Source organism: Cinclus cinclus, chromosome 7 (genome assembly GCF_963662255.1).
Source record: "Cinclus cinclus chromosome 7, bCinCin1.1, whole genome shotgun sequence".
In the NCBI taxonomy this organism is placed as follows: domain Eukaryota; kingdom Metazoa; phylum Chordata; class Aves; order Passeriformes; family Cinclidae; genus Cinclus; species Cinclus cinclus.
This window is the reverse complement of record NC_085052.1, coordinates 15,549,018-15,563,275: the sequence shown is the minus strand read 5'-3', so window position 1 is coordinate 15,563,275 and position 14,258 is coordinate 15,549,018. Positions and strand designations below refer to the sequence as shown.

Genomic DNA, 14,258 nt, shown 5'->3' with positions numbered 1-14,258 from the left:
AAAAAAAATTGCTGATTAATTGCATATTCACTTTAAAGGGGAAATCACCTGCACCTCAGATAAACATAAAGCAAATTCTGGCCTTTGAACAGTCTAATCAGTTGGCCAGTAATATTCTAAACTGTGTGTTGCCCACATACAGTAAGTTAAGCAATAAGGACTTACACACACAGAGTACTGGTATATTCTCAGTTGAGAACTGGGTTCTCCTTTAGACAAGGTAAAAGGAAAACTATGTCACTATTAAAAGAAAAGAAAAAAATGCAACAAAATAACTACCTTATTGTTAAAAATTAAGGACTCAATGCATATAACAGGATTAAAAACAGAACTGGTTTCAACTAACCAGGAAATTACACACAATAAGAGAAAGAACAGAAGAGAAAATACACAGAATACTAACTTTTATTAGTTTAATTTTTTTTCAGTATTTTTATACTGGGAACTGCCAATAGACAATCCTTTTCTCATATATGTCTTGTCATGAAATTACTGCTATTTATTTTGGAGTGGAAATAACAATCATAAGTAATGATTTTTTTTTTCAACCCAAGGCTAGTTTGCTACAAAGCTTTATTATATACAAACACAATTTTAATTTAGTCCAGGATTTTATCTATGTGGAAAGGACATGCTTCCATTAGAAGCCTAAGAAGACTGCACTTAGGAGTTTCACTCTTATTGTCTCTCAGTTTTCAGGTCATACATAAAATACTGTTTATTCTAAATTATTCTAACCTACATACTTTGAAGATCACTTTCCCTCACTGTACATTTATGTCACATATCCTGAAAAGGGATCTCTACACTGCTACTTCATAAGGTTTTTTCATGGGAGTATTTGAATTATTTCCACACTTACTCTAAATTATACTTAGGCTCATTTGGTCTTTCAGGCAACACCTATTTTTCTACTAGGGCAGATGAAGAAGGCAGGACCAAAAGCACCAATTGTCTATGAGCAATTAAAATTTCATGGGGAGTTGCAGGACCAGACCGAGAAAGGAATTTCACTCTTTACTTTTGCTGAGGGTGTCCTATTAAAAATATCTTTAAAACACGGAAAATATATCCAAAACTGTGTATGACTGTAATTTTGGCTAGTATAAATGGACATAGAGAGGGGTCAGAGTATAAGAACACAATCTGATTTGAATGAACACCAATGTGTCCTGGTCTTGGCTGGAATACAGTAAATCTCTTCCCAGTAGCTGGCACAGTGCTATGTTGTGGATTCAATACAAGAATAATGTTGGTAACACACTCATGTCTCGGTTGTTGCCGAGTCGAGTTATCCTGCATCAGGGACTTTCTTGTGTCTCATTCTCTGCTAGTGAGGAGGTGCAGGGGAGAAAAAAAGCTGGGAGAGGTCATAGTCAGGACAGGTGACTTGACGGGTGGCCAAAGTGATATTACCCACCATTCATTCCCAGAATTTAAACTGGGGATTTATATTACCAGTTATCCAGAAGGGCCTGATCAGGCCTGGGGACAGGGTCTAGCATTGGTTAGCAGGTGGTGAGCAATTGTATTATGCATCACTTATCTTTCTCTAATCATTGCTCTCATTAATTACTATTATTATTATTATTATTATTTACTTTGTTTCAGTTACTAAACTGTTCTTATTTCAATCGTCAAGTTCTACATTCGATTCTCCTCCTCATTACACCAGGATGGGTGGAGGGAACTGCTGCCCGATCCTTAGTTGCTGGCTGGGGTTAAACCAGGACGCACCAGTTACTTTGAATAGCCGCTAAATAAGCTTAGAATGGATAAAATAGGTGTAAAGTACAGTAGGCGTGACCTCTATTGCAGACCTCTGCTGCACTAGCTATGTTCGATGCATGAAGTGTGATCTTTCATGGCACCACAAAAGCAGAAGGGCTTGTTTTGGATTCACGTTTTAGCAGACCACCAAGAGTCCTGCTGGCACAGTCTACCTTGCTTCCCCAGGATTGCTCCTGTATATACTAGGCAAGATTTAGAGGAAAAGGCAGGATTTATTAGAGCAGCTAAATATAGATCAGGCCAGCATTAGCTAAATATATAGTACACTAGGCTAACAAACTCGCTGTTTGGACCTGAAAAAAGAGTAAAATGCCTGAAACCGTATAATTCCATAGCATTCACCCCTACATGACAACTGTATTAACACTAAAGGCAGAAGTATTTCTACTGTACATTCAATTTGAACGAACGTCTCCAATACACAACCTCTTAATCCCCCATGCTTCTGGAAGGGAGGAGACAGATTGTGAAGGGGCACTCACCCAGCAGTCCTTCTGTCAGAAACCATGGGATGAGCCTCTCTGACGCACTGGCAATAGCAACAGGGTAGAATTCAGATTTAACAGCTCACCATTTATCTTGTCCTCTTTCTGTCCAGCTTGGTCTTCACTTTTACATGCACCAGGAACTGGAAAAAACCCAGAGTGCCTCAAACTAGAATCCCATGAGGACATTTTCACAGGAGTTAACATACTGTGTTAAAGTTAGGCACCCACACAGTTCTAAATCCAATCAGTTGATTGAGGTGAAAGCTACCAAATGCCTTGCTCCAACCGGGATGAGTTAACTTGAGAGACAGTTCTGTGTCTAAACTGAGGCCAGAAGTGTGGGTGTACTTGATGTAGGCAGAAATGTTTTAAACTGGGTAGCTCAGGTGGGCTAAGAGAATCTCTATAGCAGCACAGACCTCCCTGGAAACCAGCAGATGAACGTCTACCCAAATTCCCTGACAGATTTTCGTGATTCCCTGTTGATTCTGCTGACCATATGAAGCAGTGTGCTGCCACTTCTTAAACAGCAATTCTAACCAAAGCTGACTAAAGTTTAAAGTTACTTCTGATACCTCTTCAATTCCATCTTTGAGTACAGAAATAGCCTTCATTAACTCTTCTGGCCATGTCTTTCTACCTTCTTATGACAGGAGGATTCTGTGAATTTCCAGCTGTGACATACAACTTTTTATAAAAGGCAAGCAGTCAGGAAGCTAAAATCAGGCATTAAATGTAGCACATTGTTTTTGTCTTTTTTCCCCCCTCATAACTAAAAAAATAAGACAAATAGAAACACGTGAAGAAAGCATATTACCAGAACTTCAAACAGTGGGGTTTTCTTTTAGGGGGGGAACTTGTTGGCTGTTTTTTGAGGTGCCTTTTTCTCGGGGAGGGGGTTGCGGTTTTTTTCCTGCTTTTTTTTTTTTTTTTAAATTAGGGGTTTGTTTTTTTCCCAGAAAGCAATTAATGCTACCAGCCACATCCACTACTTTCCCATAAGGAAATCTACCAAGCGGAAAAAAATTCGCTCTAGAACCCCAAATCTCCGGTTTTATAACAGAAGCTCAACCTTATCCAGCATTTACACCTCGTAAACCCATCCTGCGAGGCGAGTCCTGTGTCCGGCGCGGCGGGGCCGCAGAGCTCCGCGGCAGGTGAGCGGCAGGCAGCGGGCTCCAACGGGAGCGCCCGGAGGAGACAGAGCTGCCGGAGGGTGACCTCTCCCTACGGGACGGAGGATTTTGACACCCGAAATCTCTGCCTGTCAGGACGGCACCGCACCCGCTGCGATCAAATTACGAGGCGTCTAATTACCTTTTGTCTTGGTAGATGCCGCCAGGGTGGCGGAGCGCGGCCAGCAGGAAGCGGGCGGGCCGCGACGCGGTCCCTCCGGGGGTGCAGCCCGGGGCCGGGCCGCCCCGCCGCCCTTCGCGCCGCAGCTCCATCCGCCTCCGCCGGGCGCGGCCCCCCCGCCGCGGCCAGTGTCGCCCCGGCTCCCCGCCCAGACACCCACCCCCTCCACCGCCTCCGCCTCCTCCCAGAGGCCCCCGGCCCCCTCCCCAGCCGCAGCCCCGGCCCTCCCGGTGGCAGAGGCGGCAGCTCCCGGCACCCCCAGGTACGGGTCCCGCCAGGCCCGGGCGCGGAGGGCGGACGGGACCCCGCGGGCGCCGGGAGGGATTGGCCGGGCGGCGGGGGGAGGCGGGCGGAGAACATGGCGGCGGGGAGCGGCGCGTGCTGAGCCGAGCCGAGCCGGGCCGGGCGGCGGGGCAAGGCCGGTGCTGGCGGCGGGGCCGCCAGGGATATGCGGCAGCGGCTGTTCCCTGTGCTGAGCCGGGCTCTGCCGGGCTGGACGCGCCTCTGGGCCGCCCCGGCCTCGCGCTCTTTCCCTCAGGGCCGGCGGCGCAGTTCTCTCGGGTACGGTGAGAGTGCGGCGGGGCCGGGGCAGGGCCGCGGGTCCCGGGGCCGTGAGGCCGGAGAGCCCCCGGGGTGTTGTGTAAGAGGCAGCGGTGCGGCCGGGCTGAGGCACCTTGTGAGTCCAGGGGAGCGCCCGCCCTGCCCCGAGTGCGACGGAGAGCCGGGGGAACTCGGGCCGCGCAGCGGGACTGGCGCCGGAGCCTTCCGGGGAGGCGGTGGGGGAGATGGGGGCGGGGGCCGTGTGTGCCGAAGAGGCCTAGTGTCCACCTTGTGCCCTGCCTTGTGTCCACCTTGTGCCCTGCCTTGTGTCCACCTTGTGCCCTGCCTTGTGTCCACCTTGTGCCCTGCCTTGTGTCCTGCTCTGCCGCCCGGGAGAGCCTGGACTGACGTGTTCCGGTGTTTGCTGCTGCACCTCCTTTGACAAAGCAGGTTTGGTCATCGGCCGTGTGGCTTTCGTTGCCCGGGGGCCTGCTTTGTTGTTCTCCTTCCCTCTCAAATACATCAGGGAATTGTCGTGTTACTTAACTTACCATATCTTCCTAAGGCATAATTACGAAAAAAAAAAAAAAAAGAAAAAAGTTCAAAATCTTTAAGAAGAGACTGGAATCAGTTACCCAAACTTGATGGGAGCGGCCTCTTCAGTTTCTGACGAGTTATCTGGCGCTGGCATTGTGCGGGGCTTGTTATTGCGCGTTTGTGTTACCAGTGTCACCAGCTCCAGTGGAGAGAGCGCAGCTAACCTCGGTCAAGGGAGGAGCGGGCGGGAGGCTTGGCATAGCTCACTTTTAGGGGCAGTTTAAACTGCGTAACAACTCGGCAAAGTTTGTCCAGGAAGGAAGCTAGGGTAAGGGACAAAGGCTAAGCTGTTTTATTTTTTTCATAAACACTCTATCTGTTAAATTAGTAGCCAAACCTATTTTTAATACTGCACAAGTTAGAGACGTCAAAAGTAGCATCTTTCCGGGGAAAAAAGTGAGTTACAATGATTAGTACTGTCGGCGCTCATGTGTCAAAATTCGGATGCACTTTTATTGTTCATTATTGCTATTTATGCTTCAGAATTGTAAAGGTAATCCACAGTGTATGTTCAGAGTGAATGCTTTTCTCAGGCTGTAGTTTGTCTTGCTAGATTACTCCTCTTTATGCATGTGAATGTATGCAGTATTTGGACTTAACTTTATGTATGTGAGTAGGCCTGTTATGTTTTCATACTGCCTACAACCATGATTTAATCATCCATTTAATTTTAATTGTGAATTAGGATTTACATAAATGATAATGAAATGAGAGCAGGCATAGTTCTTTCATGTGATGATTTTTTTGAGATGTGAAAATTAAGAATCTTTTTTTCAGTTACATGTTCCCTGTGGTCCATCTCTGTATTTTGCTTATGCTTGAACTCTTTTTTTTTATAACATTTTTAACCTTCATCTCTATGTGAAGTAGCAAGATAATTTCTCAGTTACAACTTAACTCCTTTTCATCTGATGTAGCGCATTAAAATTATCTGTTCTAGTTGGGAAGTCCCTAGTAGGATTCTTATTTCTGTGTTTGCCTGGTTTTTTTTTGCTCGGTTTCTCCTTTCTGTCTTCAGGAAGCAAAAGGCTGTGGTTTAATCCCTTGCACGAAACTGTAGCTTTGGGATTGATTGAAGTGTCAAGTATATAACTTATTTTGCACATGAATACAGAAGCACTCCCCTCCCCTGCTGGATCCAGAAGAAAGAGGGAAGGGACAAGAAGTTCATTACCTCTGGTGTTTCACTGTACTGGAAGGTATTAGGTTCCTAGTTGTAAGGGTCATTGCTGGTGATTGTAGAAGTCATTTACTAAAAATGCAGTCAGACCATTTGAGAAATGGCATGTGGGGTTGATATTTTTGATATATTAATTCTATTGTATTCGATGCTTTTATAGTAACTTTGGTGTCTGATCTTTTAACAGCATAGAAACCAAAAAGTTGATAGTAAAAATCTAGAGAAATTGCTTTAGTCAGTTTGTGTCTGGTTGTGTATTTGTATATGCATGACCTATCAGTGAGTTTCTTTGCTTTCACCTTTTATAATGCCCTTAAGTTGCTAAAATATTCTTATCAGTTAGCACTGTATGTATATAATAAGGTGATTTTTGCTGTATCCTGTTTGAAAGTTGCTTCACTCCACCTTTCTATTAAAGTCTTGACTTCTGCATCTTGTTTTTAGAATGAGTCAGAACTATAGCTTGCCTGAACAATTGGTATGGAAAAGAATGCTGTAGAGCTCAGAGTTTATTTATAATTTTAACAGTAGAACCAGAATTGAATTGTCCAAAATCATAAAAACTAAACCACAAAATAGGTGAACAGCCAGGACTTCATTTGTTGAAACACACCGCTGACTCTTGTAAACTGCTCATTGTTACAGGTTTGTTGCTCATGTCAGAGCTCTAGTGTTAGAGAAACAGTTGCTTTTAATGTGGGATTACAGTGCTTTTAATGATTCAGAATTCTAACATTGTTTTTGTTGCTAGATCAGATTTTCTTGCCAGTTCTCTCATCTTTCTGTGAATTTTTTGTTGTTATGCAGTATAACTGAAGTTTTAGTCTCATCTTGTTTTTTTTTTTTAAATTCAAACCTCACAAGTTTTTGGTTTTGAGGGTATGAGACAGATGGTAGCATAAAGCATTGAGTGAGTTGGCTTTACAAAGAGTTTTTGGCAATCTGATATGCTACCTGCACATAAAGTCTATGAAATACACATCAGAACAAGTTAGAATAAAGCACAGAGGTTTCTCCTGTAGCATTCAGTTTAACATTTCTCGCTGTGTGTGCAGGGCCATGTGCTAGGCACCACCACAGTCCTGGGGTTGTGGAGCAAGCCTTGTAGAGTGATAGAAAAATGTGAGTGGGGGAAGGAAGAGAGAATGAGAACCACAATTAATTGAATGAATGAGTACATTTCTTAAGAAAACGTATAACATATGCTTTGAAGAAGTTGGTCACGTAGCACAGAAACTAGACTGATCAGTCATGTGCTTAACAGTCAATGTGAAAATACTGATGTAAGACAAATTACTATGCCAGATCTGTGAAAATTTTAATGACACTATATTTTAATGACATCTAAAGATTAAAACCAGATAATTTTACTTACCCCCCCCTCTCCTCCCTCAGGTCTTCCAAATAATCAAAGGCTTCAAATCCCTTTTGGAATTTTGTAAAATATTGAAGCAAAGAATTGTTAGAGAAAGATTAATTGTTCTGTTGCTGGTGAATGTGGTCAGAGCTTGCTTACCTTGGAGGTTGTGTTTGGATGAATTGTTTGGGGCAATTTTTGAGGACATAGGACAAGTAAGATTGGGTTATCTAGAGACTTAAAAAAAAAACCAAAAAAGCCCAAACCTTGTTATCCTTTATTGCTCTGTGTAACATCAAATTGTATAAGGTCCTACCTTTTTGTTTCACTTTTTAACCCAGTGTTTTAGAAACTGTGGCGTGGTCGAGTTAAGGACTGTAGATTTAGGACAGTAGATTTGCTTTATGGTGTCTGATTGTTTGGCCAGCGCATGATTGTACTTCTCAGGCCAGTTACTCAGCTGGGGCCTGATCTCACATGTGGAGCTACCAGGGCCCTTGTTTTTGCCAAGGTCACGCGTGGTAGGGTGTCATTAATGCTACTGGTAATTCCTGTACACTGGTGTTACACACCAGTGTTTCTGCTGTCACGTTGGCAATGCAGCCTGTGGTAGACCAAGTTTTACTGCTGTAATCTAGAGGTTGTAGAAACAGCTGGGAAACAAGAGCATGGCAGGCATCTGCCCTGGCCACCGTCATGAGAAGGGAATTTTCTGAGTCAATTACAGACTTAGCAAAAAGCTGCAGACTGAGGTTCGGAAAATGCTTTAATTGTAACAAGACTTTAGAATGTCTTCAAAATGAACTACATAACAAAACGTTATAAATATTCATCATCTTTCAGACTTGCCTGATTTGATGTGATTGGTTGTTCTTAATAACTTGGGAGCACTGATTAAATCATTGTGGGGCTTTGTAGTTGGATCTTTTGTGTATGAAGTAGCATGCTGAATTCCTGATGAGTTTAAAAGTGATAAAACATGCTAACATTTTGAGCAGTTTATCTACTTACACAGTCTGTCTGCCTCTGCATGCAATCAGAATTATTTAGATCAGTATCAGGAATGTGTTGGGATCTCATACATTCTCTAGCTTCGTGACAAGCAAATTCACACAAGATTGATGCTGTATGGATATTGAATCATGAGGTATTTTAATCTCTAAGTGTCTAAAAGAACGATTGATGAACATGTAACCTGAAAGACTATGGATAGTCTCCTGAAGAATCCCTTTTGGTAATGTTCACCTGAATTGATTTAACTTTCCTGCCTACAGTTTAGTAAAAAAAAAAAAAAAAAACACAAAAACCCCCCACCATTTTTATTATACAGTTGAATGGAAATGTTAAAAGAGTAGGTAGATTGTTGATTGTTTTACTGGTAACATAATTCTACTGCTGTCATGATCAGAAGTAGGTGAAAGAGTCTAAGAAGAGGGGTGTAGACCTGTGCAAGAATGCAGATTTACTTGGTTGTTGCAAAGCCATGAGCTTGGAACTGAAGAAGTTCATGGACTCCTCTGGAGTGCTCAGTTTGGTGCTGTCATCCTTGTAAGAGGTGAGAAAACTCTGGCTGTTAGTTGTGCAGCTGCAGGCCTCCTGCCAAAGCACACAGCACTTCTTTCACTCCACACATTGGCAGCTGGAAAATCTTCATGTGAACCAAGATGGATTAGTAAACAACACAGAGAACCGATGGTAACTCCCTTGCAGGACAGAACAGAAGTTCTCACTCAATGAAGGTTTCACTTCACTCTGGTAAATGGTAAGCGGTTAGTTGCATAAAAACTTGAAGCAAACGTGAATTTTAAGGCAACGGACAGAAAGCATCAAAAGCTGAGATGGTAGCTTGCCTTTCATCTGGAGCAGACCTGTGTACTAGCACTTGACTTCAGTATGTGCATATTGTCATGACAAAAAAAATATCTTCAGAAGCACTTTGGAGTTTGTGCCTTGGGGGTCATATTTTTATTAGCTAGTCACATTCGTGCGTTGAAGCAACCCTCAGGAGTTTCTGTTAATTGGTTTTCAAATATGGTCCTTTAATTGTTCAAACATTGGACTTAGATTTGACTACACAGGCTAATTTTTAATTAAAGTAAGTTTGCTAAAATAGCTCTGAGAGATTAAAATAGTGAAGTAGAATCATATACCACTTAATCCCACTCTGTAATGCTCTGTTTGCAGGTGAAACCTGGCATCTCCAGAGAGCTTTGCTGGTTCCAAGGGACTGCCTGCCTGGAAATGATTACAAAAATGGAACCTCAAAGAATAAAATATAATTTCACTAGAAGTGCTGTAATTGAAAATTCAGTGCTGGTTTTAACTGATACTTCCCTTGTACAAGTGAAGTAGTTTTGATGAGGAGGAAGAATATTTCTTGTTCATTGAGTAGGGACACAGTTCTCAGTTCAGACATCCCTATTTCTTTTCTTTCTACCTTTGTCATCTTTCCACCTGTAATTTTTGAGCTAGTGGAAGAACTTCCACTGTCACAGTAATGCTTCATATTGTTCCTGCTCTTTTGGCTTTATCAGATCTTGCTCTGTTGCTTCTGTTTTGTGAAAGTACTATGACAATATTTATTTTAGTGTTTTTGTTAGGCTATTGGCTCTGCAATAAACGTAGCACCTCCTTTGTGGAAGAATTGTTTTGCTACTGACCAGCAGCATCCAGTGCTCACTGTAATGACAGTACAGCAAGTAGCTATAGCACGGGGACTTTTGGACAGCTTCTGAACATGGCTTTAGAAATTAAGCTACTTATCAATAAGTACAGAGTTTTTGGTTTTCTTACTTTTTTGATTTTTTATTTATTTCTTTTTTTTTCCCCCAGTGATTAAAAGCACTTCTTTTTTCAAGAAGTGATTTTTAGAGTTTTAGGATTTTGGTGTGAAAGAATGGAATGGGGTATTTTTATACAGCAATTGCACTTAAAAGCTGCATGTGAAAACAGTCATATGAGGAAATGTTTAGCATTGGATCTTATAGTTTACTCCTTAAGAAAATGTAATGGTATAAAAGTTGTCTCTGAAGTGAAATTTTTCTTCTCAGTTTTGTATTGTAGTAACATATCAGCAGGAGGAGCAATACTTAAGCAGGAAGGTGTTGGTTTTGTCCTTTTGACATATTTGCCTTCCAGAAGTGTTCCATAGTTGATTAGCCCTTGCTTTTATTCAAGTTGTCTAGTACTATGATTCAGTTTGCAGCAAAATAATCATGCAAACCCATTTGAAGTTAGAGAATGTTGTATTCACAATGCCCATTGAAATAACAGTGAAGGTGGAGATACTTCAGTCCTTGGTTTGAAGGCTTAATTACTGATGTTGTCCTTTTGTAAATTGTAGGTTTTTACTCTACTGGAATTTCACTACCAAGCTGGTAGTAGCCTATGAAGGAGGCAGAAGTAGGGAATCATAATAAAATTAAGTGGAGATGTACAGCTTCATAAGACATCCGTTGAAATCTTACAAGGTTTCATAGCTACGTAATTTGATGAATCACATTGGAAAGATGAATCATCTGAACAAACAGTAAAGTTCTGTGACTTAGTGATGTGGTGCACAAATAACAAGGAGATATCAGAAGATAAGGAAATTGTATAACATTTAAAAAAAACCCCACAACTCGAGTAGTTTATAGTATATATGTGTCTTCTGACAAGCAACTAGTGTCCTACTGAGATAGAATATTCTAGTTGAAAACCAAGGTATAGGTGTTCATTAGCAGACATGGAACCAGGAGCTGAAGGCATGTCCTTGTTCTCCCACATACTTAGATTTGGCAATCCAACTTGTATGCAAGTGAGAAACAATTAGGAGCAGTTTCGTTACTGATTTTCATATATGAAAAGTATCTTTTCTCATTTAATATATTTTACACAGTAGCTTAAGTTTAGTAGAGTATTTCTTAAAACTCCGAACTTTGAACATGGAAGCATTTTTTAATTGTTAACATGGCTTATATCAGTGCTGTTGATGCAGAGAAACAGGGATGTTGTGGTATTGGGAGTAATCTCTGTATTTCAATGGTATCTGCATTTTTTTTGTGGAAGAAGGCCCACAGACATTCTAAGCAGGATTAGCCTGAGCACAGGGTTAAACCAGTGGATAAATGACAGTTTAAATGAGAGTGTACACATTTAAATTTAAATTCAGCATTTCAGCTACTGTTTAGTGATTACATTGGACTCCAGTTTTGTTTTTTAAAGTATTTCATAGTGAGAGAACCATGTTTTACTAGCTTATATATTCCCTTCTAAAATGCATTGAACTGCACATTTTAAAAAGTTACTTCATATTGTATATGGCTTTTGCTTGAAGACATTCAGATTCTGAATCAGTCACACTTAGTTTCTTAGCATTTCAGAATTGTGCCATTAAAAAAGGGTGTGTTGTAGCATCTGTTAAACTAATGGTAGAAGTTTAAATATGTGAGACAGTCTATTCCTGTTTATCATGGCAGTTCTACAGTCTTTGTATTTTGATGGCACTATTACAAACAGTTTTACTGTTCCTTGCTTGAGTGTACAAATCCAGTGGTCTGTTAGTTATTTTTTTTTTATTTTGACAATAAGAGTTACAACATCTGTAATATAATCAGCAATTCAGATATATGAAATACTTCCCTGAAGTTTGAAAGTATGCTTGAGATAGCAGTATATGCTTAATTTAATTTAATTTTTATCATAATGGAATAAGGGGATAACATTTATTAAGTTTGGGTTGTTTGAATTACAGTTAATGTGATACTTGAAGCATTCAATTAAGTGATCTACATTTTTGTGTTTCTCCGTCTTCAAGGTTTCCTTTTTGTTTTAGCAGCAGTATCTTTCAGGATCTGAATTTTAGGCAAGTTCAGTGAATTTTGTGCATAATATAACTTCTAGCTGTTGGTATTACCCTGTGTTGTCTAACATATTGAAATATTAGCAAGGCTTAAGTGAAAATAAGAAATAATAAGAAATTTCTTCTATTTTCTTTAAGGTTTCAGAAGGAGACAAACAACAAAATGAACAATCCAGCCATTAAGAGAATAACAAATGAAATTATCAAATCACCTGAGGATAAACGAGAATATCGTGGACTGGAATTGGCAAATGGCATTAAAGCTCTTCTCATTAGTGACCCCACCACAGATAAGTCCTCAGCAGCACTTGATGTCCATATAGGTATTCAATTCATGTTGTGTTCATTATGTCATGAATAAAAATGCTTCAGGTTTTGGTATCTTGATGCAAATAAACTGACAGGAGTGATATGCAGTTGGCATCCTAGCCTTTTATCGTAATTTATCGTTTGTTTAATTCTCTGACACATCAAGTTGAAAATTATTAGAGCTAAATGCTCGTACTGTACTGTGTGTTTACTTGAGTGTAGTTCAGTCAGTCGAAAGACTGCTTTTAACCATTTTCATGTTATGAAAGATCTTTTGTAAGCAGAAAAGGGGTGGGTGCAAGTGCAATTATTTCAGACAGCTCCATCTGTCATGTCAGACTTTTTTTTCATGCTGAGTTGTTGATGTGTAGAGGTGAGAAAATGCTGTAGTGCTAGAGAAGTTAGAGAGGCACTCCCTGACTTCCGTGGTGTTTATGTGTGCAAACAGGAATTTTCTTACATCTGAAGTATATCTTAAGCTTGTGTAGTTTTTCACTTGATTGGAACATATGATGCACGTGTGCATAACCTGAACACCCCCTTGCCATGTCTGTAGTTGGGAGCTCTTCCTGCTGTTTGTGTTAGGGCAGAAGTGATAGAGGGACTTCAAAAACTTCTGGCCTTTTTTGTTACAGGGATGGCTGTCCCAGGTCATTGTCTAGTTCAGAGCATCCCAAATGTGGTTTTGTTTAGGTCCTGTGACAGTGATAGCCAGCTGCACATCCAGTTCCTGTACATGTTCTGGAGGAGGGGTGTCTGTTGCCTTTGTCTCCGCTCTCCCACTGTGCATCGCTGCACACTCCAAGGCAGGACTGCTACTCTCAAACTTCTGCCTTTCTGTCTTCCAGTCTTCCAAATCATTGTTGTCTTTTAATCTCTTTGCCTTTAGACCTACTAGCTGGTCATCCATAGCTGCTTGTGTTCAGGCAATTACAGGTTGTCCTATAAACCACAGGATAAATACCTCTTTAATTATGGTTGGCAATTGCTGCCTCTTAACACAATGCATTTATTAACATCAAGTTATAGATTTCAGAACAGTGTGATTTGCCAGGTCTTTACAGATTATGAGTCATGGACTTCAATTGAAAATCATCTGTATAAGGAAGTGCAAGATGATCTGGAGAGACAATTTGAGACACTAATTGTTCAGTTACTAATTCTAATTTTTAAAATATTTTTTAAAGATTATGTTCAGTTGACTGTAGTTGCACAAGTTTCTTGTTACAGCCACAGAACTGATATAATTGCCTGAAACATCACACTATAATATAGAGTACTTTAAAAGACTTCATGTTTTAGTAGCAATGTTTTATGAATGGTTACATGAAATTTTTCCTCTTGCAGGATCCTTGTCTGATCCCCCCAACATTGCTGGGCTTAGTCATTTTTGTGAGCATATGTTGTTCCTGGGAACTAAGAAATATCCAAAGGAGAATGAGTACAGCCAATTTCTAAGTGAGCATGCTGGGAGCTCAAATGCTTTCACAAGTGGTGAACACACCAACTATTATTTTGATGTGTCACATGAACATCTAGAGGGTGCACTGGACAGGTAAACACGTTTTTTAGTATATAAATTTTTGTTACAGAGCTTCTACTTTTAATTTATTAATGTAAAAGTTTTTTGATAGTTCTATTACTATGATACTAAAAAGTGTTAAAAACGATCATTTGTTAAAATTGATAACCAGATATTTTTCAGTTCTAAATTCTTACTCAGATTTTTTTCATCTAGGAGAGTTCTTCATCGAGACAGAATTTTTGAAACTTAAATGTTGTGTTTACACTGAATAT

General features: G+C 40.6%; 1 protein-coding gene across 1 annotated transcript in view; it reads left to right on the top strand.

Moving 5' to 3' along the window:
- Positions 1-4,109: 4,109 nt before the first annotated feature.
- Positions 4,110-14,258, top strand: part of IDE (insulin degrading enzyme) — a 51,571-nt gene continuing 41,422 nt past the window's right edge. The window contains exons 1-3 of the mRNA XM_062496171.1: positions 4,110-4,196; positions 12,291-12,475; positions 13,809-14,016. Coding sequence (XP_062352155.1) covers positions 12,316-12,475; positions 13,809-14,016 — 368 coding nt within the window. The 5' untranslated portion in view covers positions 4,110-4,196; positions 12,291-12,315. The remainder of the gene's footprint in view (positions 4,197-12,290; positions 12,476-13,808; positions 14,017-14,258) is intronic.